This window comes from Microcaecilia unicolor, chromosome 4 (genome assembly GCF_901765095.1).
Source record: "Microcaecilia unicolor chromosome 4, aMicUni1.1, whole genome shotgun sequence".
Lineage (NCBI taxonomy): Eukaryota > Metazoa > Chordata > Amphibia > Gymnophiona > Siphonopidae > Microcaecilia > Microcaecilia unicolor.
The window spans coordinates 272936589-272962340 of record NC_044034.1 but is presented as its reverse complement, the minus strand read 5'-3'; the positions used below and the strand labels follow the sequence as shown (position 1 = coordinate 272962340).

At 42.1% G+C, this 25752-nt stretch overlaps 1 protein-coding gene across 1 annotated transcript in view; it reads left to right on the top strand.

Moving 5' to 3' along the window:
- Positions 1–25752, top strand: part of MYO16 (myosin XVI) — a 481895-nt gene that overhangs the window by 276781 nt on the left and 179362 nt on the right. The window contains exon 22 of the mRNA XM_030202479.1: positions 5815–6015. Within this exon, the coding sequence (XP_030058339.1) occupies positions 5815–6015 (201 nt within the window). The remainder of the gene's footprint in view (positions 1–5814; positions 6016–25752) is intronic.

The window sequence follows — 25752 nt, the reverse complement described above, 5'->3', positions numbered from 1 at the left end:
AGTAACATAGTAACATAGTAACATAGTAGATGACGGCAGAAAAAGACCTGCATGGTCCATCCAGTCTGCCCAAGACAAACTCATATGTGTATACATTACCTTGAATTTGTACCTGTCCTTTTCAGGGCACAGACCATATAAGTCTGCCCAGCAGTATTACCCGCCTCCCAACCACCAGTCCCGCCTCCCATCACCGGCTCTGGTACAGACCGTATAAGTCTGCCCTCCCCTATCCTCGCCTCCCAACCACCCCCCTCTTCCCCCCAACTGCTCCACCACCCAATTTCAGCTAAGCTTCTGAGGATCCATTCCTTCTGCACAGGATTCCTCTATGCATATCCCACGCATGTTTGAACTCCGTTACCGTTTTCATCTCCACCACCTCCCGCGGGAGGGCATTCCAAGCGTCCACCACCCTCTCCGTGAAAAAATACTTCCTGACATCTTTCCTGAGTCTGCCCCCCTTCAATCTCATTTCATGTCCTCTCGTTCTACCCCTTCCCATCTCCGGAAAAGATTCGTTTGCGGATTAATACCTTTCAAATATTTGAACGTCTGTATCATATCACCCCTGTTCCTCCTTTCCTCCAGGGTGTACATGTTCAGGTCGGCAAGCCTCTCTTCATAAGTCTTGGAACGTATGTAATTAGGGATTTTAGGTAAAGTAATTAGGGAATTAGGTGAAGGAATTAGGGAGTTAGGTGGGGAATTAAGTAGGGAATTAGATAATTAGACAGAATTAGGTCAAGTAATTGGACAGAGTAATTAGTTAGAGACAGAGCAATTAGACAATAAAGCAATTAGAAAATGAAGTAATAACAAATAGCCATTTCTTATTGAGAGGGAGTGAAACCACAGCTACAAAAACTTACTCTCTGTTGGCCATCTCAGCCCTCTGACTAGATGGAATACAACAGCCACTTATATACAGTAGCTGGAGCATTAATCCCCCTCCCAACCAGTGTACAACTTGCAATGTCAGCCACTTGTATTGTAACATCAGCTAAATTCTGTCTTATGTTATTGTTTACATTATATGGAACATACTATCTGAATGTTTACAGAACACAGCATCTTAAAATAAGTCCAAAGCTATTTTACTGAAGACTTTCAGTCGCCACTTCGTACAGGAATTTGCCTAACACCCGGGTCTTATCACGGTGTTATCTAAATCCTCAACATTTCATCCTTCACAAACTGTAAACATATTCTTCCGAGCTAGAGTAAGTGGCACCATTTCTGTAAGGGGAGGGGGAAGAGCACTCTTTGCTGGTACAGTGTGACCTTGAATTTACAGCTCTCAGCAAAAATACACAAAGATGAAGTTTGAGGTTTTGGCTATGTAGGTCATGGGTCATGCCTGTCAGTAAGCAGAAAAGTGCAAAATCAATTCAAGCCTGATATGAACATAGCCTGTTGCTGTATCCAAAGTGTGTCTTTTTTTAGATGCGGTGACCAGATTTGAGATATCTTTTTTGAGATGTGATAACCAGAATTGCACACAGTATTCAAGGTGCAGTTGCACCATAGAGTGAAACAAAGTCATTATAACATTCTCATTTTGGTTTTCCATTCCTTTCCTAATAATTCCTAATATTATATTTGCATTCTTATGTCACGGTTATGACCTTGGAGCCTCTGCAAACTGTCACGGCCCCAGGAGCATTTGCAAACTGTAACGGACTCAGGGAAACATGAGCTCTTGGGCCACTGCTGACAAACGGCAGCAACAGGTGAACTTTCCAACCAGGACTGGACTAAACAGGCAGGACTGTAACAGACTAGAAGTGCAAGAAGCACACAGGCAGGAATGGGGTACACAGGAACTGAGCTTGATTAGGCAGGACTGAAACAGACTAGAAGTGCAAGAAGCACACAGGCAGGAATGAGGTACACAGGAACTGAGCTTGGCTAGGCAAGAACAGAGCAGAGCCAAGTAAAGCTAGAAGAAAGGGACTCAAACAGGCTGCAAGGCCGAACTAGAACCATGCATACCAGAGCCCTCTCATATGGGTCGCAAGGCCGAACTGGAACCCAAGCACAATGGCAGAAAGCAAAAGAGAAGGCACATACATACAGGCAGAAGCAGACAAGGCGAAACTCAGGGCAAGGCAGACTAGACAGAACACAAGGCAAGGCAGACTAGGCAGAACTCAAGGCAAGTCTTAGGCAGAACACTAGGCTGGGCCACACAACCACAAGGGTAGAGGGAAGCCACACAGAGGAGCAAGGCTGTGCCACACAGCCACTCAGATTCAAACAACAGATCAAACAGGCAATAAACAAGACAGAAGTGCTAGCACACAGGCAAACAGATAAGAACCAAGGCAGAAGTGCCACACAGGCACACTAGCTAGGAAAGAAGACAGAAGTGCTACAAAAGCACACCAACTAGGAAACAAGGCAGAAGTGCTACACACTCACACCGATAAACCTAGAGACCTTTGGCGATGCAAAGGCCCTGATTGAATGCCCTCACCTTCCTTATGAAGGCCTACACTGAGGATGTCATGACTACAGGAAAGAGGCTTGAAACATACTGAACACCAGAGTGAGGCTTGAAACACAGAAGTGGTAGCAGAGGCAACAATGCCACCTCTGGAGCTAACCACCAGAAGACAAGGTGAGTCTTTTCCTATGAGTTTCTAATTTCTTTAGAAGTCTTTCATGAGGTACTTTGTCAAATGCACCTCTGGAGCCACCTCTGAAGCTAACCACCAGAAGACAAGGTGAGTCTTTTCCTATGAGTTTCTAATTTCTTTAGAAGTCTTTCATGAGGTACTTTGTCAAATGCATTTTGAAAATCCAGATACACAATATTGACTGGCTCATCTTTATCCACATGCTTCTTCACCCCTTCAAAGAGATGTCTTAGATTGGTGAGGCAAGATTTCCCTTGACTAAATCCATGTTGACCTTGTCTCATTAATCCATGCTTATGTATATGCTCTGTAATTTTGTCCTTTATAATAGTGTTTGCCATTTAGGCATAAAATTGCAAACTGCCATTATAGAGTTAACACTCAGTGTGCATCACCCCAGGCACCTAAATTGTTGGCGCCATTTATTGAATTTACTCCTAAGGTGGTAAACCTGCTTATAATCGAACGAGAAAAACGCCCAAGTTCCGACCTAAATCGGAAGATGGACGTTTATCTCACAAAAACAAATAATGCGGTATAATCGAAAGCCGAACTTGGACGTTTTCAACTGCACTCCATCGCGGAAGCGTACAAAGTTGACGGGGGCGTGTCGGAGGTGTGGTGAAGACGGGACTGGGGCATGGTTATCACCCGAACAGAGATGGGCGCCTTTCGCCGATAATGGAAAAAAAGTATGTGTTTGTAGCTAGAATTTAGGGCACTTTTCCTGGACCCTGTTTTTTCACGAATAAGGCCCCAAAATTGCCCTAAATGACCAGATTACCCCCAGAGGGAATCGGGGATGACCTCCCCTGACTCCCCCAGTGGTCACTAACCCCCTCCCACCACAAAAAATGATGTTTCACAACTTTTTATTTTCACCCTCATATGTCATACCCACTTCCCTGGCAGCAGTATGCAGATCCCTGAAGCAGTTGTTAGGGGGTGCAGTGGACTTCAGGCAGGTGGACCCAGACCCATCCCCCCCTACCTGTTACAATTGTGCTGCTTAATGCTTAGTCATCCAGCCTCCCCCCCCCAACCCACTGTACCCACATGTAGGTGCCCCCCTTCACCCCTTAGGGCTATAGTAATGGTGTAGACTTGTGGGCAGTGGGTTTTGAGGGGGATTTGGGGGGCTCAACACACAAGGGAAGGGTGCTATGCACCTGGGAGCTCTTTTACCTTTTTTTTTTTTTTTTTGTTAAAGTGCCCCCTAGGGTGCCCGGTTGGTGTCCTGGCATGTGAGGGGGACCAGTGCACTACGAATCCTGGCCCCTCCCACGAACAAATGCCTTGGATTTATTCATTTTTGAGCTGGGCGCTTTCATTTTCCATTATCGCTGAAAAACAAAAACGCCCAGCTCACAAATTGTCGAATAAAACATGGACGTCTATTTTTTGTGAAAATACGGTACGGTCCGCCCCTTCACGGACCCATTCTCGGAGATAAACGCCCATGGAGATAGACGTTTTCATTCGATTATGCCCCTCCACGTGTCCTCTTATAGATTGCCGACTACAAGAAAAGTAAATATGATTTGATGATGCTTACTTTGCTGGTGGGTGTGTGCTTGTGCGGAGTGTGGGTTGAGTGTACAATCATGTGTGTATATCATAGAATTCTATCATTTGCATGCATTTGTGCTAACATTCAGACATGGGCATTTATACCATCTATAGGGAATTAAGCTTGAAAATTCTTTGGATGCTGCCCTACTACAGGAAAAGTAGCTACCCCTCTTGGGAGCAGTGCCAGTCTACATTGCTTGGTGATGATTTCATCCCACCATGATAAAAAAAAGAAAAAGATGCAGACCCATATAGGAAGCATCCCAATTTCTGCTGAAATAATGAAGTCCATTTACCTAGCCCTCCAACCTGACATATGGGTAAGCATAGTTGTGGACCAACAGAAAAAGAAGAAGATCACAAAATAGCAGAAACAGGAGTGGAGGCAGCCAAGGAGACCAACTGCAATATTTTAAATGATGATTCTGAGTGAATAAAACGCATCATTTAAACTATTTCTGCGGCAGTTAGTCTCCTTGGTTAACCTCATTCCATAAGCATAGTTGTGTATCATTGCCAAGCCCTACTCTAGTGAGTAACCCTATCCTTGACTCCCTCCATTCAAAGTATGCCTTTAGGCTGCCTCCCATATACTGACTTCTCACCCTATGTCGAAAACGGGCAGGAGCAATTCCAAGTTCCCCCCACTGTACTGTTACCAAAATTCCTAAAATGACACCAGCTGACCCTACCCTCTTTTGACCTACCACTGTATTTCTAAAAGTGTATAGGAAAGAAAATAGTGCAGTGAGGTTTACAGAAACAATATCAGGACAGAGCACGATAGATTTCTCCGGATTCTAAATAGCGCAACTTAAGTTGCATGTACAAATATAGTCATATTCTGTACTTGTGTGCGTAACTTAATTAGTTAACAAGTCAATCAGTGCTGATAATTGCCAATTAACAAGTAATTATTAACACTAATTGGCATTAATTTGAATCTATGTGCACAACTGTCTAAGTGTATTCTATAATGTGATGCACATAAACTCTAAGTCGCATGGTTGAAAAGGGGGCATAGCCATGGGTGGGTCATTGGCATGTCTAAAATTTATGCTCGTTATAGAATACGCCTGGTCCATGCATAATTTAGGCATCGTCATTTACACCAAGTTGTCATGTCGATGGGTGCTCAGTGTATTCTATACACGGTGTGGAAATTTAGGCTTATTCTGTATAAAGTACGCCTAAATTAAGGCACATTTTATTGAATACGCTTTGACTTTTTTCATTTCTGTGCCGATTTTTTAGGTGTGATATATAGGGTCTAGCCCTATTTCTCTCATAGTGATATTAGTATTGAAATGGAAAATATCTTCTAGATTGTGTGATTCACTTCCCAGAGGTGCCAGGTAAGCATAGAGGTCAACTACTGAAAACTGGATAATCCTAAAGATAACAGTCCATTTGCATTCACTTGATAGTATTTCTGTTGATTTGAAAAGCTGAGAACTGGAGTTTTCCCATTTGCTTCATTTAAAAATAGCTATCTCTGAAGAGAGCTAAAGCCAATTTTGCCAACTAAAATGCAAGTTAGGAATGATCCTATCTTTAAAAACTGAAGACAACAATAAAGTCATCCTATTTTGCATTTCAGAAACCGTCAGGTTTTTTATCCGTGCTAAATGAAGAGAGCCAGTCAATCCGCTCAATGGAGCAAAACCTCTCCAAACGCCTTCAGTCTGTTCTGGAAACTTCAAACACAAATGCTGTGTACTCCTCCACAAAAGATGGGAATGGAAATGTTGCACCAAAGGATCCAGGGCCAGCCTTCACAATTATACATTACGCAGGCAGGGTAAGTTGGCAGAAATGAGTAATTAGTCACATATGGTTAATGAACACAGATATTATGAGCTTCCTCACCACTCCCAAATGCCTCTTTCTAATTGATAAAAGCAAAAATAACAACCAACAAATTGTTTGACTTCACAGAGTTGAATGTTTTATTCCATCTCTGAGTCTGTATCACCTAGCTGTGGCACAACGATTGATAGTTTTTCTGTGATCAAACCTAGAGAGGAAAAAAGCCTAAATAATATTTAATGATGTCTTTCATCCATAAAAGAGCCTGGTACAATAATCAGACTATTCAAATAAATATTTTTAATTCATACTGTCTTTTCTCTTGACAAAGCATAAATCCCATGACGATATTCTTCCATTCATCTGATTGGCATTGTGTTGTGGTAATGCTAATTCTCTTCTGAATGTCACCCATCAGGAGGTCAATACAGTACCTGATTTCCAATCAAAGCTATTTAAAGTGTTCATTGGAATTTACAGTAAACACGTTTCCCTATATGGATTTGACAGCAAACACAGGAAGGTAGTATAGAAGAGATTTTACTTAGGTGACTAAGCATCTACATGGATAAAATTGAGGTTGAAAATTATTTGCCCCCTCCCTGCACATTTTTGTTGCACACTTTCATCTGCTGTAAAACAGATCTGAAGGTCAAGGAGTAAGGAAGTACTTGCAGCAATGCCAGCACCTGAATTTTCAAACAAAGTCTACAACATGTTTTTCTTTGAAAATTCACTCAAAGGCCTTCAGGCCCTAAATACATTTAACAAATGTCCCCATGGTTTTATTTTGCATAATATACATTTTATAGCAAGCTTTTATGAAATTGCTGTTTTTTGGTTTAGCATAAACTATAGAGATGGACTGTCATTTGGAACAACATAGGAAATGTCAACAACCTAACCCATGTTGTTAAAACTCAAAAATGGCTGGGAGAAATCGAAAGATTTGTCCCATGTCATCTTCAGAAAAAAGTGTGTAGTAAGTGATAAGCATGTGTACTCTTTTAGACAAGTGTGCAGTATTGAAAAATAGTGCACAAATGTGCAAGCTATTGGAAAATTGTGCATATATGCTTGCACTATTTTTCAGTAATGCACACTCATCTCAAACAGTGCACACACTTATCACATAGGGATGGATTCAGTAAATGGTGCTGACAAATAGGTGCTGTGGATAATCTGTGCTCAGTGCTCTAATATAAAGAGCGCTGTGGACTGGGCGCTCTTTATAGAATGGTGCTTAGCACAGATTCCTGTGCTCATCCAAAACCTGGTGTAAATTCTGGTGTGCAAGCTGGATGTGAATCCCCTGTATTACATAATACTGCACCAAAATGTTTGAAATGCCTCTGACCCACCCATGCCCCTCCGATTTCCATGCTCCCTTTTGAGTTACATGTTATGAAAGTTGGGCATCCATTGTTATAGAATAGCACACAGGCAGATAAACCCTAATTGGTGTGAATTAACATCAGTAATTGGTTGTTAGCACCCAATTGTTGAGTGCTAATGGTTTGTTAACCAATTAGATTTCACATACTTCTCTGGATTGCGCTCAAATTTAGGTAGCCTTTATAGGATATGGGGATAGTATGCACAATTGTAACTGTGGGGTCATTATAGGGCACTTTTCCACCCTTGCTGACAATTTAACACTTGCAGGGTTATTCCTAGGGCAGCTTGCTCCCGTTGCATCTTGATCAGTTGCTTGTAGTTGTGTATTTATTTACGCTAATATGGCTCTTTTTCTGTTACATTCTTTGACAAGGGGGAAGAACATTGGCTGTGCTATGTTGGTGGGTTTTTTTGTAAGTGTAGGTGCAAGTGCTGATGCTGGAAATTCTGTTTCTGAGGTGTTTGTAAGGGAATGGTTCACAGTGCATGCTTCTAACTTCAAAACTGAATCTGCCAATTAGTGTGTGGGGTTTTATTGCTGTTGTTGTTTTTCTGTAAACTAACAAACACTATATGAGGAGCAGGGATATCTGCCATCTGTTTTTGGAGGAAGAAAGGAAGATAGGAACAGCAAAGCACAGAGAGACTTGAAAGCTAGAATCTTTTCTTTGACAAACTGAAGTGTGAGAAGCTTAGGGAGAAGAGGCAGACACAGTAGTATGAGTTGTCTCTGCCTTTATAGTTGTGCTTAAGGGACTGGCAGATACTGTGCCCAGTGGTGGTGTGTATGATTCACCACAGTAATACAGGGACAGGCACTGAGAGCCACACAAGGCACAAAAGCATCAGGCAAAGTACATTGCAATCAGTACAGTTCAGAGTGCGAGAAGAAAGGGAAAGATATATTTACCCACCATTTCTCTTAACTCAGTGTAGCCCTTACAAAGATCTTTTCACAAGAGGCAGGCTGAGTATTCTGACAAAATTTCTTTCAGGTCAGTACATCCAGCTTACATCAGCTTGGATCTCTATTTTATATCATTTTAAAGCAAAGAGGAAGAACATTATAGAGAAGGGGACTGGATTTGCCCAGTATAGCACCTGTGCACTGTGGAGGATAATCCTATATAATAAAACGCACCTCCAACATTCTGAAGCTGACTGCATGGCTGAGGCATTCCTGCTCTCTGTATCCATCTCCTGAATTGACATCACGTACTTCCGGGTTCGTCACAAGCAAAAGTAACCAACCACACGAGGTTTCTCGGCTTCAGAATGTTGGAGGTGCATTCTATTAAATAGGATTGGTCAGTTCCTTGAAGCACAGCCGAGCTCAGCGTCCCACTTGGACACCAGAGAGAGAGGGGGTGGGGCCTGACAACAGAGAAAGGGAGGGAGGGGGGACCTGTCACCAGAGAGGGGGAGGAAGGTACTGTATCTCTGTCACACACACACTCTCTCTCTCTCACAGTCAATGTCTTTCCCTCTCTCACTCTCACACACTGTCTCTCACACACTCTATGTCTCACACTGTATCACATTCACTCTCTATGTGTCACACAGTCAGTCACACACTCTCTTGGTCTCATAGTCTCACAGAGAGTCTGTGTCTCACACACACTCCCTCTCTCGCACACACTGTATCTGTGTGAAACACACACTCTCTCTCTCACACTGTGTCTCACATACGCACTTGCACACATTCTCATTCTCACATACACACTCGCACCCAGACTCACACTCTCTCTCACACACAGTCACTCTCACATACACTCTCTCAAACATACACAATCCGAGGAAAACCTTGCTAGCGCCCGTTTCATTTGTGTCAGAAACGGGCCTTTTTTACTAGTTACATAATAGATTTATATCAGTGTTCCAGAAAGACACTGATATTGTGCCTAATTTATAAGAGCAGCCTAGCTACCAAGGTGCTTTTATAAAATAGGCACCCAGAACCAGCCTCAGTAGTGCATAAAACCTCAAGCAAAATGTACACCTGCTCAGAAAAAGATGTAAATCTGTGCATGTCCACTGCATCTATTCACATATTTTATAAAATATGCACTTATATCTCCAGAGGCAGTCCAATGCAATCTGCCACCCGAGGCAGGGGTAGATGTCACCCCTGCCCCCATGCCCAATGAATCATCCCCCCCCCTTTTCTTCTCAACCCTCTTCCCCGTGTTTTACTTTTTTTTTTTCAAAAAGCGGAAATGGCAGCAATTTCCATAGGCTGCACTGCCTCAGTGCCGCCAGCTCCAGCCTCTTCGCTACTGCGTCCTGTCTCTGAGGAAACAGAAAGTTACGTTAAGAGGTGTGTCACAGTGGGATTAGAAGCTGGGTCCAGAAGCAGGGCAACCTATGGGAATCGCTGCCGCTGCCACTGCCACCTTGTAGAGAAAAGAAACAAATAATGCAAAGGGTTGAGGAGGGAAGGAAGAATGCTGCTCCTGGAGCATGCCGTCACAGCTTGGCCATCTATACCCCTGGGAAATCTTTAGTACAATCTCCTTAAAAATAGGCACTATCACTCACTTTTTATACATGTATGCCCCAGTGCAAGTTAATAAAACTTTTTTTTCTGTAAGTAAATGCTTTAAACATGGAAATGCTTTATAAAATGACCTTATTTGTGTAGATTCCACACTCTTAGTATTTTAAACAAATGTAGAACTGAGGCACACTTTGTATTAGGGTTTCAGTGCATGAGACAACTCCAGTCAATATTCTATTCATGGAGGACAGCGTTTTTTAAACGTTGATTGCCACAGGCAGAATTAGCCCTGGATATTCATCCAGGACCTGCATAAAGTGCCTTGACCTTTCTGATCTCCCCCTTCTCCTATGTGGTCTGACAACCTCTCCCCCTCCCCCAAACCAAGATAGTCCAGATCCAAGCCACTACTTTCCTATCCCCATAGCACCCCCACCCCTGGACCTACCTGGAATCTCCCTGGTGGTCTGGGGGGTTGTACTGGCAGGAATGTTGCCACTTGATCCTGTTTGTCATGGGTCTGGCCTCAAATCGGCCACTGCCACCTGTCTGTAGTCTTGCATTATTTGTCTTTGGGGGGGGGGGGGAGGGATTGAGATGGGGGTGGCACACAAAACCCCTCTTGCCACTATTCAGATGTTAACCAGGCATCGGCCAATATTCAGACTGGTGCCCAGTTAGCTCCATGGCTAAAGTTAAAACAGCCTTTTTGCTATTGTAACTTTAACTGCTTCCTTAACCAGTTAACTTTCTGAATATCACCGCTAACTGGTTAACTACCGGCTTCTCTTAGGCTCTACATGAACGCCTTAATTCTATAACTGATGCTATACATTGTGTGTGTGGAAATTTGGGCGCCTGCCGAATTTCCACGCACAATTTAATTGAACAACAAGCCCATTAGCACTGTTAATTGGGTGCTAATAATCAATTATTGGTGCTAATTTTCTTCAATTAAAATTTATCCACACATTTTTAAGTGTCGGGATCTGTGCATAAATTTTATGTGTGATTCCCAAAAGAGGGCTTAGGTGTGATTCCCAAAAGGGGGCTTAACAATGGGAGAGTCATGGGCAGATTGAGGGCTCTCCTCCAATTTGTGTGCAGTGTTATAGAATAAGGGGGATCAGTGCCTAATTTAGGCATAAAGATTTACACCAGGGTTTAGTTGGTATAAATCTCACACCTAAAGTTAAGCGTGGATCCCAATGCTAAGCGCTATTCTATAAATGGCGCCTAACTCTAAGATGCTATCAACCTTTACGCTCTCTTGAGATCCTCCCAAAGACAGTTGCTTGAAGATCCATCATTTCGACAGGTTCATTTGGAGGATAATAGATCTTCTATTTTTTATGTTAAGGGTCCATGTTAAGGGTCCTAATTATGGAATGCTTTAACTGTGGAGCTTTGTTTTGTCTTGAATATTGCTCAGTTCAAGAAAGAATTAAAACCCTCTATGTTTGTGGAAGCATATGGATCATGAGACTAGTGTTGCTGCTTTGCTTTTTAGTAATGAATGATTGTGTACTAGTTTTGATTGATTTATTTTATTTTATTTTATGTTGTCTGATTTGTACTGTTATACTTTATTTTGTATGTACTTTTGTTCCCCGCTTAGAATATTTTAGATATACCATCTTATTTTCGAAGGAAAAGGGTGCCCATCTTCCGTCACAAATCGGGAGATGGGTGTCCTTCTCCTAAGGGCGCCCAAATCGGCATAATTGAAAGCCAATTTTGGGCATCCTCAACTGCTTTCCGATGCAGGGACGACCAAAGTTCAAGGGGGCGTGTCGGTAGTGTACTGAAGGCGGGACGGAGGCGTGGTTAAGAGATGGGCGTCCTCGGCCGATAATGAAAAAAGAAGGGCGTCCCTGACGAGCATTTGGCCGACTTTACTTGGTCCCTTTTTGTTCACGACCAAGCCTTGAAAAGGTGCCCAAACTGACCAGATGACCACCGGAGGGAATTGAGGATCACCTCCCCTTACTCTCCCAGTGGTCACCAACCCCCTCCCACCCAAAAAATCAAATTAAAAAACATTTTTCCCAGCCTCTATGCCAGCCTCAAATGTCATACCCAGCTCCATCACAGCAGTATGCAGGTCCCTGGAGCAGTTTTTAGTGGATACTGCAGTGCACTTCAGGCAGGCGGACCCAGGGCCACCCCCCCCCCCCCAACCTGTTACACTTGTGATGATAAATGGGAGCCCTCTGAAACCCACTGTACCCACATCTAGGTGCCCCCTGTTACCCTTTAAGCAGGGGCATAGCTACGGGTGGGCCTGGGTGGGCACACGCCCACCCAATCTTGGCTCAGGCCCACCCAGTCTTTTGTGACCCTTTTTATCCACCTGCCATGCAGCAGAAGATCCCTCCTGTTGCACCTCGCTAATAAACAAACAAGGCAGAGGTGCAGGACCATGTCTCTCTGTCTGCCGCTACTGCTTCCTGTGCTGGCCCGGAAGTTTACCTTAGAAGAGGCAGGACTGCTGGGCTGAACTTGCTAGAAGCGCACCCTCGGCTTCTGGTAAGAATTGTTGCTGCCCTTCCCGCGCTGCTCCATCTGTTGAACTTTTTGTCCGCTTTCAGTTTCCCTCTCGCATCCGCTCCTTCCTCCCTCCACCTCGTTCCCCCCCTCCGCAGTCCTGTGGCCTGAACCGTTACCGTTGTACCTGCAGGCAGTGGTTTGGAGAGGATGCCGGCATCCGGGCGTAGGGGTCCTTCTGCTGCCTGCCACGTTCCGCCTACTCTGATTCAACTTGCTGTTTCCGTGTAGGCAGGACGCGGCAGTCAAAGGACGTCCGTGACCGTTGGGAGACTCGGGAGTCGGGACCAAGCGGTTTGAAGTGATCTAATCCACGGTAAGCAAGGAAGCCAATTTGGTTAATCTCTGTTTTCACTCACCAGCATAGTTGTCATCTGAGATCTCCTCTAGTACACTCAAACCAAAGGAAGCAAACCTATGAGATGATCCACGTTGTCGTTCTTTACTGTTTGTCCATTTGTAATGTAACAAGTCTAAAGCTGTTTCAATTGGATAGGTAGTGCCTTAAAAGGTAGAGGTCAAAAGTTTTTGTTTTTTTTTACTTATTGGATAGCTTTTTAATTTATTTGAAAGCTTCCCATATAGGTATAAATATCATGAAACAACAATTGAATATCACTAAAACATCTTTAAAATTATTATAGCTGGTAGAAACTGCAATTTTAAACTCTGTATTTTGTGCTCATTTTTGTACACTAAAAAATAAAATAAATAAATACACTGTATACAATACACTACTACTACTACTTAGCATTTCTATAGCGCTGCCAGGGTTACGCAGCGCTGTACAAGTTTCACAAGGGGAAGGACAGTCCCTGCTCTGGAGAGCTTACAATCTAAAGGAAGATGGTCAACTTTCAATGAGGATATCCTGTTTCCTGATGGGTTCATTTTAACTGTTGTTGTAATCTACCTTGGGAAGCCTGGTGTTATAAAGATGATGGAATATATCAGGGCTTTTTTTGAGGGAGTACTTAGAAGTACTGAATACCAGCACCTTTTTCATTGTCTGCTAAAATTGACCCATGATCCCCAAGTTTTAATGAAAGAGCTCAGGCTCTACACACCAATTCTGCCTTGTCATAGGTTCTGTGACTGGTTGCAGGGGGCCTGGCTAGTGTGGGGTGGGTCCCTCAGTGATCACCTCACCCCTGAAGGGTGGCCTGGCATTTGAGTACTGGCACCTATTTTGCTAGAAAAAATGCAGGGTTAGATGGTGGGAAAGGGAAGGATAGAGCTAATGCTGGGCTATGAGGATGGATGGGGGGAAAATAGAAGGGAAGGGTAGGGCTGATGCTGGGCTATGGGGATGGATTGGGGGGTAGGGAAGGGCAGAGAAGGGCTGATGCCATGGTCCTCTTTTCTGTAATTGATGAGGGTTGGTATGTGTTCTGCATGTGATTGAGGTGAGAGATTCTGCTGGCATGTGGTTTGTATGGTATGAATCTGATGTCTGAATTTTCCAATGGAATGTGTATTGCTGCTATGTATATTCACCTGCCTTTATAAAAGTACTGTTGTTGGTAAACATGTTCAGAATTGGTGTTAAGGAGCTTCTTTGCAGCCTTTAGTGTTACTTCACAAAGTACCTGGCAGTGAAGGGATTTTGTATTGTTATTATTGAGGTGCCACCAGAATTTGAATACATTTCTCCTATGTAATTATATTGCAGGATCCTGCCGTGTGTGTTGAGAAGTTTGCCGTTGTAGTAGATTTACGCATGGTCAATTTTAAGATATGGGATAATGTAATCATATTTAAAAATATCAATTTTTCCATTAAATATGTATGTGGTTATGTTGATTTAGGGCAGCTGTTGGACAGACTACTTAGAAATCCATTATCAAGGGAATTCTAAGGCATTATTTTGTTGTATCACAAGAAACTCTACTATACACACAGTGCCCACCCATATTAGCTCTGGGCCCACCCAAAATCTCAGGTCTGGCTACGCCACTGCCTTTAAGGGCTATGGTAGTGTTGTACAGTTGTGGGTAGTGGGTTTTGGGGAGGTTTGGGGGGGCTCAGCACCCAAGGTAAGGAAGCTATGCACCTGGGATCAATTTGTGAAGTCCACTGCAGCGCCCCCTAGGGTGCCAGGTTGGTGTCCTAGCATTTGAGAGGGAAACAGTGCACTATGAATGCTGGCTCCTCCCACGACCCAATGGCTTGGATTTGTTCGTTTTTGAGATGGCCATCCTCGGTTTTCATTATCAGCGAAAACCGAGGTCAGCCATCTCTAAGGTCGACCTAAATGTCAAGATTTGGGTGTCCCCGACCATATTATCGAAATGAAAGATGGACGCCCATCTTGTTTCGATAATACGGGATGCCCTGCCCCTTCACCGGGACGCCCTTAAAGATGAGCGCCCGGTTCGATTATGCCCCCAATAGTGGGTTAGAAATAAAGTTTTGTTATTATTATTATTTGTTGGCGCCGATTTTTCAGAGCCATTTATAGGATTGAGGCCATAAGTGCTAGGTGTTATTCTATAACGTATGTAGTGCATACCTGAAAGGGGAGCATACATGGGTGTGGAGCATGGGAAGGCCTTGGGCATGTCACTAAGTGATGCATACAGTTTATAGAATACTATCAGTCATGCGTGTTGCATGGCACACTTAGGAATGCCATTACACCAGCCATTTCATAAGCGGGTGCACTTTAATTTCAGTGCACCATAGTAGCTTTATGCTAGTATTCCATAATGACTTAGGACTGCCCTAAAGCCATTTTAGAATTGCACTAAACACGCCTCATTGTGGCTCCTCTATCTTACAGTTGTGTGCAATAGATTTTGTGTGCATAATTTACAGAATCCTGACTAAGGGCGGTTGCATGTGTAACTGCTAATTAATGCCAATTAGTTCTATTTAACACTAATTATAGCCAATAATTGATTGTTAATGCCAATTGGCAGCTAATTATTAAGAGGTCCTTTTACTAAGGAATGCTAAAAGATTGAGGGCTCCTTTTACTAAGCGGTGGGCTATACAGGAAGTACCTGTATACAGGAAATACCGCGGGCTGCCATTTCCAGCGCTACAAAAATGCATTACTTTTTGTAGCACTGGAGTGTATCTGGCGGTAATCGGGCAGTGCCATGCACTGCCCAGTTACCACCGGGTTAACGTGGGGGCCGTTCTGCCACTTCAATGGGTGGCGGTAAGAGCTCTCCCCAAAATGGCCATGCGGCAAGTGCTTTACTTGCCGCCAGGCCATTTCCTTTAAGAAAGCGAGACTTTCCGTTTACCAGCTGCAGTAAAAAGGTGCATAGGTGCATGTGTAAAACACGCACTGATGCCAGCACCGGCCCCCTTTGGAAGCAGCTTGGTAAAAGGGGCCCTTAGTGCACGCTAATGATTAGTGCACACTAAATGTTGTATACTCATTTTATTCCCTTGTGATGCATGGCATTTAGTGCATGTTGATCTTTTTTAATGCACTAAATCTGTTAATATGCCTTAGTAAAAGGACCTCTAAGTTACAAGCACAAGTAACACAATGCTTTAACTTGGGTGCACAACTTTGCACACTACTTATAATACCGGGCCTACAAGTTTATAGAATTAGAGGGTATCTGTTCTTATTTAGATAGACACGGGGAAGCCACTGCTTGCCCTGGTATTGGTAGCATGGAATCTTGCTACTGTTTGGGATTCTGCCGGGTAGTTGTGCCCTGGATTGGCCTCTGTTGGAAACAAGATACTGGCTAGATGGACCATTGGTCTGACCCAGTATGGCTATTCTTATGCTCCTACATAAATGTGTTTCTCCATATATGGACGGGGTGCTCGTTTATTAAATGAAATAGTAAAAGATACAGAAAAATGCAGCAGCAAATATTTTACACATTAAAAATTAACAAGGATTTTGCTTTCCTACTTACTCTACCTTTCATAAAACAGACGGAAAAGGACGTTTGTAACAGGACTTGGGAATATGCGACAGGATAAGATATTCTATACCAATAACCATTTGCACACTGATAGTTTTACGTAAGGATAAAATATATCCAAGTGCACATAATAAAGCTGTAAATTTTGCTGAGGCCTTCTGGTGACAGTATGAACCAGACGACTGAAGCCCAAGTGGTTTATAAATGTCACTAGAACCGAGAAATAGAATTTACAACCTAATTTTAGGTGCATTTTGTGAACACATTTCTATTTATGTGCATTAAGAAGTCATTGTTCTGACTCTTCATCTCGTAAATGATCATTTACTCTGCTCTTATAAAAGTGTTTCCTTTTAATGACACATCTTGTTAGTGCTCGACAGTAATGCCAGTAATTAATGATAAACATGGTTTTATGCAGTAGGTGTCATAGCCTGCACACCAGAAAGTACAAATCCCTACTCTTAGCTTTAGGTGTCTTCTGTATTTTTAATACTTTTTTCGATGTCTTGTTTGACAAAATTAGAAACTGGAGGGCCCTTTTACAAAGCATCGGTAAGCTCAATGCGGGCCAAAGGCATGCTATCCCGGAACTATCGCCAGCCCAACTTGGCTGCCGGCAGTAGTACCGGCTCGATCATGCGCCATTTCCAGTGTGCTGGAAAATATTTTTAAATGTAATAACATGGCGCTAACCCGGTGGTAATTGGGCATCACCGTACGCTGCCTGGTTATCGCTTGGTTACTGAGGGAGCCCTTACTGCTAACTCAATGGGTGGTGGTAAGTGCTCCCCCCACATGGCAAGAGTACTTTTACTGCATGGCCATTTTTTGGGGGCTTTTTAACTGCTGCTGTTTTTCATCTTGTGTCTTTGAGAAAAGGTTTAATATAATGAGAATAATTGACTTTAGCTATAACCCTGTTTTCTTGTGGCAGATTTTTCAAGATTATGTGGCAAGACTTTGTAAATTCTTAATCCAAGTTGAAGGGAAGTTATCTAAAGAGCACATAGTAGCTCTTGAGTTTGAAATAGTCTTTGTGACAGAAGAAATAGTAATGTATTAAAAAAGGACTATAAGAACCAGATCTCGAGGGTAGTGTTGTCATTAAGAAAGAGATCTTACTATCAAAAAAATTGCCAAAGCTTCTACAGATGGCAAGGAAATTGAACCAGCTCGTGTGATTTTTTTTACTCTGAAGTCGGGAAATTAGTGAAACAGTTGCTTGAGTGATTTGCAGATGAATTAATCAAAGAGCTAAAATAAAACCTCTTAGCTTTTCTCACAGCCTCATGGTAGTCACGGTGGCACTCATTACAAAGTCTTAATGTTTATACCTGCGAATCCTTTCTCCCTTTCTAGCCTGTTGCCTGAAAAGACATAATCCCTTATGATACCAAGAGCAATGTGAAGAAGTATAAGCCCTGACAAATTTCAATGGAGCAATGGCATCCAAGGCCACTGATAAATGTGCATTCCAAATTGAAATCATGTAATCAACAAGTGCTAAAGTTAACTGGAAAAAGGTGGATGAGTGCAAGGTTATAGTGGAAAGATCAATTTTCACAAGACATCTGGACAGAACATGGGGCTGCTTTGGGGATAGTATGTGAATAACAACCAAATGAAACATCAAAAATATAGGCCCTAAACAAAAGAAGTTATATTGCTGCTGTTGTCCTCCAAGCCTCTAGGCAGAATAAGAGGGTCAGGGTGAAGCCAGCATGGAAACAGAGAAGAAGGACTTCCTTTGTTATAACTGCCTGACACCATCATTGCATCTTTATCCTGGTCCGATTCTGTCATGCTAATCCCTCAAGAAGCAGCCTATTCCATGGTAAGGTCCAAAATTTGTGTCTCTGAAACTATGGTAGACCAGAGGCCCTGACTATATAGCAGCCTGCTAAAAGAAAGGAAACACTTTTGTAACCTATGTAATATACTATTACTTTTGTGTGTGTGTGTGTGGTGGGGGGGGGGGGGGGGGGGGGTTGCCAACCAAACTATTTATCATAACAGAATGGTAAATGGTAATGGTAAATCAGCTTTCTATCCCGCTATTACCTCACAGTTCTAAGCAGGTTACAATTTTTAAGAAGCTAGTTTCATTTAACTGGGAAGAAGAATAAATTCAACAATTAAAAAAGATACATATTAGCTAGAGTGAAGAATAATTAATGATGTCAACAGTTAGGTTCAGGTACATATTTCTGAAACAAAAGAGTTTTCAAATTTTTTTCTAAAAACAATATAAGACTGAGAAGACTGGAAAATAGATGTGATCATAGTCCATAATCTTGCCACTTGAAATGCCAAACCTAATTCAAAGAGATGTCATCTCTTGTTCCCTTTTGGTGATGGGAAAGAATAACCTACAGTACCAGTGCATCCTGTTCTCAAAGCATAAATAAATATAAAATGTGGATATAAGTAATCTGGTGCCAAGCCATGTACAAGTTTAAAAAGAAAACACAACAGCTTGAAATATATTCTGGCCTCAATAGGCAGCCAGTGTAATGCTAAATAGCTAGAAATAATTCTATCAAAATTGGACAATCCAGAAATCAGTCAAACTGCCATGTTCTGTATTGTCTGCAGTCTCCTTACCAATCTTCTATTATATCCTAAGTATACCAGATTATAACAGTCCAGTTGAGAAGTTAGAAGAGACTGAATCAGAATTCTAAACTGATCTTGTTCAAAATAGGTACACACGTATCTCATTTTTTTCATCAGGAAAAAAAAAACATTTCTTCACTAATGAAGAAATCTGTTTTTCCATGGTTAGAGCACTTTCAATAAACACCCCTAGTATTTTAATAACTGCAGAAAATTCAAAGGTAACTAGGTTAATAATAATTGAATTTGGAATATTCTCTGGCTGCATATCAAAACATATAAATTTTGTTTTATCAGTATTCAATTTTAACTTATGATCAAACATCCAATTATTTATTAATGCCATGCATTGTTGAATTAATATGGGATCAGTTACTAAAATGGAATCAAATGATATAAAGACTGAAAATATCATCTATGTAAATATAATGTGAGAATTTATTATTATGTAGCAAGAAACTTAAAGATCATAGAAAAACATTGAAAAGCAACGGAGACAGTGGAGAACCCTGTGGGACTACACAAGTATTGTTCCAAGAAGAAGATAAGCCAGCCTTTGTTTAAAGAAGTCTTAAATCAGCCCTGCACTTTTCCAATAATTCCAATATTTTCACGCAACTGCAGCAGAATTTCATGGTCCACCAGGTCAAATGCCACCTAAAGATCGAATTGCAACAATACGGCACACTTCCCCTCACTCAGTAAACATCTAACTTTATCTATCATTGAACCCACTACCAATTCTGTACTACGGAAAGATCGAAGTCCCGATTAAAAGGAAGACAGTATCAAATTATTTTCCAGATACTGTGTTAGTTGTCGAGTAACAAGACCTTCCATCAATTTAGCCAAAAATGGAATTGTGGTTACAGCTCTATAATTTGTATGACTATTAGCAGGCAATTTCAAATCTTTCCATATTAGTGTAATAATTATTTCATATAAAGTTTTGGGAAAGATGCCCAGGGACAATTGTTCTTGAATCCAATCATATAAAGCTAATTTAAAGAAAGGTGGTGATGCTTTCATCAGATAAGGATGGCAGCTATCCAGAAAACAATAGGAAGCATTATATTGATTGAACAAACTGTTAAAATCATCCCAATGTATAGGGAGAAAATCGCTCCAGATTCTATTACCTCGGATCCCTTCAGTGATGGACAATATGGTTTTATCATATAATTCAGATTGATGATCAGGGAATCCTACTTGAAACTTTTTAATCTTACTTTGAAAATAATCAGCTAATTCATTTGCAGGTGGTAATAGATCATCATTTTGAAAAAGTACCTTAATAAGGGAGTTAATTACTTGAAATAGCTGCCTTGTATTAGAGTGATCTTTATCAGTTAGGCTACAGTACAATTTTTTCTTTGCCACTTTTAAAGCCAATTTATAATGGTGAATGCTTTTCCTCCAGTTTTCCTTTGATTGGGCAGTTGTTTTCCTTATGCCATTTATGCTCCCATTTTCTACATATATTTTTTAATTTCCTTAGTTCTGGGGTATACTATTTATCACTTTGCCTTACTAAACTTGTTTTCATACGAAAAGGAACTATATTATCTAGAACTAGTAAAAAAGGCCCGTTTCTGACACATATGAAACGGGCCCTAGCAAGGTTTTCGTCGGAGTGTTCTCCGCGCGAGGCACCCGCCGCCGCGCGATGCAGCACCCCCCAGCTGCCGCCGCCACCGCCATCCCACCCTACCGTCTCGTTGTTTTGCTGGCAGGGGACCCGAATTCCCGCCAGCAGAAGTCCTCTGTTGTGTGCTGTGCTGACTCCGACGTGATCTTCAGCATTACTAGCCTGTACAGGGCGGGGTTCTGTGCGTCTGACATCCTGCACGTGCAGGACGTCAGACGCACAGAAGCCCTGCCTGCAGAGGCTAGTAATGCTGAAGATCACGCTGGAGTCAGAAGACAGGACTTGTTCTTGTGGGGTTTCGGGTTCCCCGGCGGCAAAGCTACGCGTCGGTGGGTGGGTAGGGGTGGGGGTGGGTGTTGCTTTGCTTATTTTGTTGCCTTGTTTTTCGTGGGTGGGTTGGTGGAGGGGCGGCGTGGGGGTGGGTGTTGCCCCTCCAGCATGTTGGAGCAGGGCTTCTTGTTTTTTGTTGTTTTTGGTGGTTGGCTTTGGGTGGGTGGCGGCGCGGGAGGTGGGTGTTGGACATCCAGGGGGAGGAGTAGGGAAACACACTCCGCGTGTTTCCCTACTCCTCCCCCTGCTTGTTTGCGATTCGTTCGTTGTCACCCTTAACGTTCTGTGGGAAAAGTTTCTGAAGTCACAAGACAACGTTAAAGGGTTTGTTTGTCGTCATGACGTTTAATGCGAGGGCGGGGCACAATGTCATAGTGGGATGGCTTCACCACCATGAAGTTACGAACCCTTTATCGTTGTGCTCTGAGTTCAGAACCTTTGTCCTCAGAACGTTGAGGGTGTGTTTTATTATAGTAGATGTTGCTGCTAACCTGAGTCCAATCATTAATAAAAATATGAATATTCTGAGAGCATTATGGTAGCACGATTGCTCAGTGGATTTTGAATGTACCAAGATAATGATCTGACCACAACGATTGCTTCCAATCTATATCTATTAATCTAATATGTTTTGATAAATTTAAAATTGTATTAGAAAAGGAAATAATGGCCAACTGATGACCCTTCTCATTTGTTGCTAAAGTGACAGGTTTGGAATAATTTAGTTAAGACAGAAATGAGTAAAGATCAATAATTTGTTTTATCTTTAACTTATTTTAAATGTAGGTTAAGATCGCCTAATAGCAAATAGTAGGAGTTAGTGATAGAATTCTTAGCTACAAAATCGCAGAAGAGAGGTCGAGCTTTAGTCCAATTACCAGGAAGGCAACAGCATAGAATACAACCTAAGGTATTAGTTAGTGTAGAACCTTTCAGCTGACAAGAAAAAATGTCAAGATCAGAAGAAGTAAATGCATCAGCTAAAGCCACTTCTAGTGTGGTTTTATATAACAAAGCTATTCCACTTCCTTTCTTCCCACTTCTTGATAAAGATAATACTTTGTAGCCCGCTGGGCAGATTTCTTTAATACGAGGATCTTCCTCTGAAAAAAAAAAAAGTCTCAGTTAAAATTAGGCATTCAGGTTGATGGTTGCTAATCCAGTCTTTAAGTAAGCAGATTTTATTGCTATCTAGGGGCGTAGCCAGACACTCAATTGCATGCCATATGGTCTCTCAAACATCCACCCCCCCCCCCCCCCCCCCCACCGCATACCTTTTAAATAGCAGATTTTCACTGTCAGTGAGCAGCAACTAATACACACTGCTTATGTTGCCCCCCTCAACCTTCCCTCTGATGCAACTTCCTGTTTCTGCATAGCTGGGAATACATCAGAGGGAAGGCTGTGGGGCCGAAGCAAGCAGTATGTATCAGTCACTTCTTGCTGCGGGCGAAGATCTGCTATTTACAAGATATATGCAGGAGGGACAATTGTTGGGAGTTTTCAGTTGGTGGGGCTTGGAAATCCCTGCCAGCCACATCATAGGTGTTGTACTACTAGGTTGGGTCTGAACCCTAAGTGGGTGGGCTTAGGCCCACCCTTGGCTAAGCCACTGTTGCCAACCAAACAAATATTTATATAATAGCAGGAAAGAGAGGCATAAGAGTGGTTAGTTTCAGAACTTTCACAATTAATATATCTAAGGTTAAACTTATTACGTGTTGTGGTACCAGTCCCTAATTTTCTATGGCATTGAAATTTACTGTGACTAAATGATGGTTGTAGTGAATTAATAACAAATTGTGCTTGAGTATGAAGTACAGCAGAACCAGTCAACAACTCAAAGAGGGGCATAATCGAAAGTGGGTGCCCATCTCCATGGGTGCCCATCTCCATGGGCAGCCATGCAAAGGGGCGGGACAATACGGGTTGTGCGGGGCAAATGCCTAGGATTTGTTCGTTTTTGAGCTGGGCGTTATCAGTTTTCAGTGATAATGGAAACCGAAGGCGCCCAGCTCAAAAACGAACACATCCAAGGCATTGGGTTGTGGGAGGGGCCAGGATTCGTAGTGCACTGGTCCCCCTCACATGCCAGGACACCAACTGGGCACCCTAGGGGGCACTTTTACAAATTAAAAAAAAATTAAAATAGCTCCCAGGTGCATAGTACCCTTCCCTTGTGTGCTGAGCCCCCCAAAATCGCCCCCAAAACCCACTGCCCACAAGTCTACACCATTACCATAGCCCTAAGGGGTGCAGGGGGGCACCTACATGTGGGTACAGTGGGTTTTAGGTTTTTTTGGAGGGCTCAACATTAACCAGCACAAGTGGAACAGGTAGGGTGGGATGGGCCTGGGTCCGCCTGCCTGACGTCCACTGCACCCACTAACAACTGCTCCAAGGGACCTGCATACTGCTGTCAGGGAGCTGGGCATGACATTTGAGGCTCACATACAGGCTGTCAAAAAATGTTTTTTAAGTTCATTTTTTGTTATAGCTAGGTCCAGTAGAGTAGCATGCAGGTCCCTGGAGTAGTCTAGTGGTGGGTACAGTGCACTGTAGACTGGATCCAGGCCCACACCTCCTCCTACCTATTACACTTGTGGTGGAAACTGTGAATCCTCCAAAACTCACCAGAAACCTACATATAGGTGCCCCTTCACTCATAAGGGCTATTGTTGTGGTGTACAGTTGGGGGTAGTGGTTTTGGGGGTTTAGCAAACAAGATAAGGGAGCAATGGTGAGTCCGCATCCCTGTGGATAAAAGTGGGATATAAATGTGCAAATAAATAAATATCTGGGAAAAATTATATGAAGTCCACAGCAGTACCTCCTAGGGTTCCCCATTGTTCTTCTGGGATATCTGGTGGACCAGTCTGCTAAAAATGCTGGTCCCCTCCTACATCGCAACGACTTGATTTTCTCTGTTTTTCACGTTTCCTTTTTTTTTTTTTCAAAAATAGCCTGAAAATATAAACGCAAAGAGCACAAAATCTTGTTACAAACAGTATTTTTGGAAAAAAATAGACATTTTGCAGTTTCAAAAATGGCCATATTTCCTATTCAGATTTTGGACGTTTAACGCAAAACATCCAAAGTTCAACTTAGCCATCATATGGAAAATGTCCCTCTATGGACTTTTCCTCCAGGAACTTGTGCAAACCTTTTTAAACCCAGATATGAAAACTACTGTTACTACATCATCTGACAATGAGTTCCAGAGCTTAACTATTCTTTGAGTGAAAAAATATTTCCTTTTATTCTAAGTATTTCCATGTAATTTCATTCAGTGCCCCACAGTGGGTGAAAATTGGAAAAAATGAAATGGCCACGCGGTAAGTTTTCACTTGTGAGTAGCTTACAAACCATTTACTGCCCTATGTTTTTTGAGCACCTTTTTTATGTTTGATTACATTGGGTGCACCTGTGTGCTTTACACATGAAGCATGCTTTATAAAATTAACATCCAAATCTGAGTAATAACAACACAAGTATGGTAATGATGTTAATTGATAGCGTTCACTCTATCTGAACAACTTATTGCTTGTTTCAATAGTATGTTCATTATCACAGAACTTATGTCATGAAAGCAAGAGCTTTATCACAGTGTACTTTTTATACCACTATTTTACATAAAAATATAAATCAACAGATCAATTACAAAGGGCCGGCTTATGCCCTTTAAGTGCACATCAATTTATTTTCAATGATCCAACTCTACTTACGTCAAAATTACCATTCCTCAATGATCAACTCTCCTTCATCACTGGGACTCTTGTGGGAAACAGTTTGAAGTCCAGGCTGACTGAAACTAAGCCTTTAGATCAAAAGACAAAAGTGGAGGATTAATCAATAAGAAAGCTTTCATTTTCTTTTTTCTTTACACCGAATCCCTAAACATAATAATCAAATCAATCTAATATAAGCACAGAACAGCCACAGGAGGTTACTTGACAAAGAAATTGTCTTTCCCATCTAGAAGGCTTATCAGCTTTACATCCATCTATTTTGTGGAAGTTCATTTATGGGTAGCAACTGAAAAAAATTAAAGAAAGAAAAGAGATTGTGTTATTAACCCTACCTTGACTATTGTATTATTTCTAATGGAGCACTTCACAGAATATATGATGAATATTCACTTATGTTTCTTCTTCTTGAAGAAAGAAGAAAAAAGTGGATAGAGCCAAGCTTTTAAGTGATTTCACTGTTTCATCAAAGACTTAATGGCTTCTGTAATCTCCACCTTTATGTCCTGAGTGTAACACATTAAATAAAACACCACAGAGACCTTAGTGTGTCAGTGCTCCTTTCAAAATGATTTGGTGCATTTTTATTGCAGAGTAAGCAAAAAGATCTAAGAACATAAGAATAGCCATACTGGGTCAGACCAATGATCCATCTAGCCCGGTATCCTGCTTCCAACAGTGGCCAATCCAGGTTACAGAAACCCAATTAGTAGCAACATTCCATGTAGAACCCCAAAGAATAGCAAAATTCCATTCAGAATCTCAAAGAGAAGCAACAATCCATTCAGAATCCCAAACAATAGCAACATTCCATGCTACCAATCCCGGGGCAAGCATTGACTTCCCCCATGTCAATCTAGTTGCAACAATTCAGCATCAATTAACTGAAAACAGGTCACCCAGTGACAAACTGAGAGTTCAGCATTTTAGATGTCTATCAGGCTTATTTTTGAAAGAGAAGGGCGCCCATCTTCCGACACAAATTGGGAGATGGGCGCCCTTCTCTCAGGGTCGGCCAAATCGGCATAATCAAAAGCCAATTTTG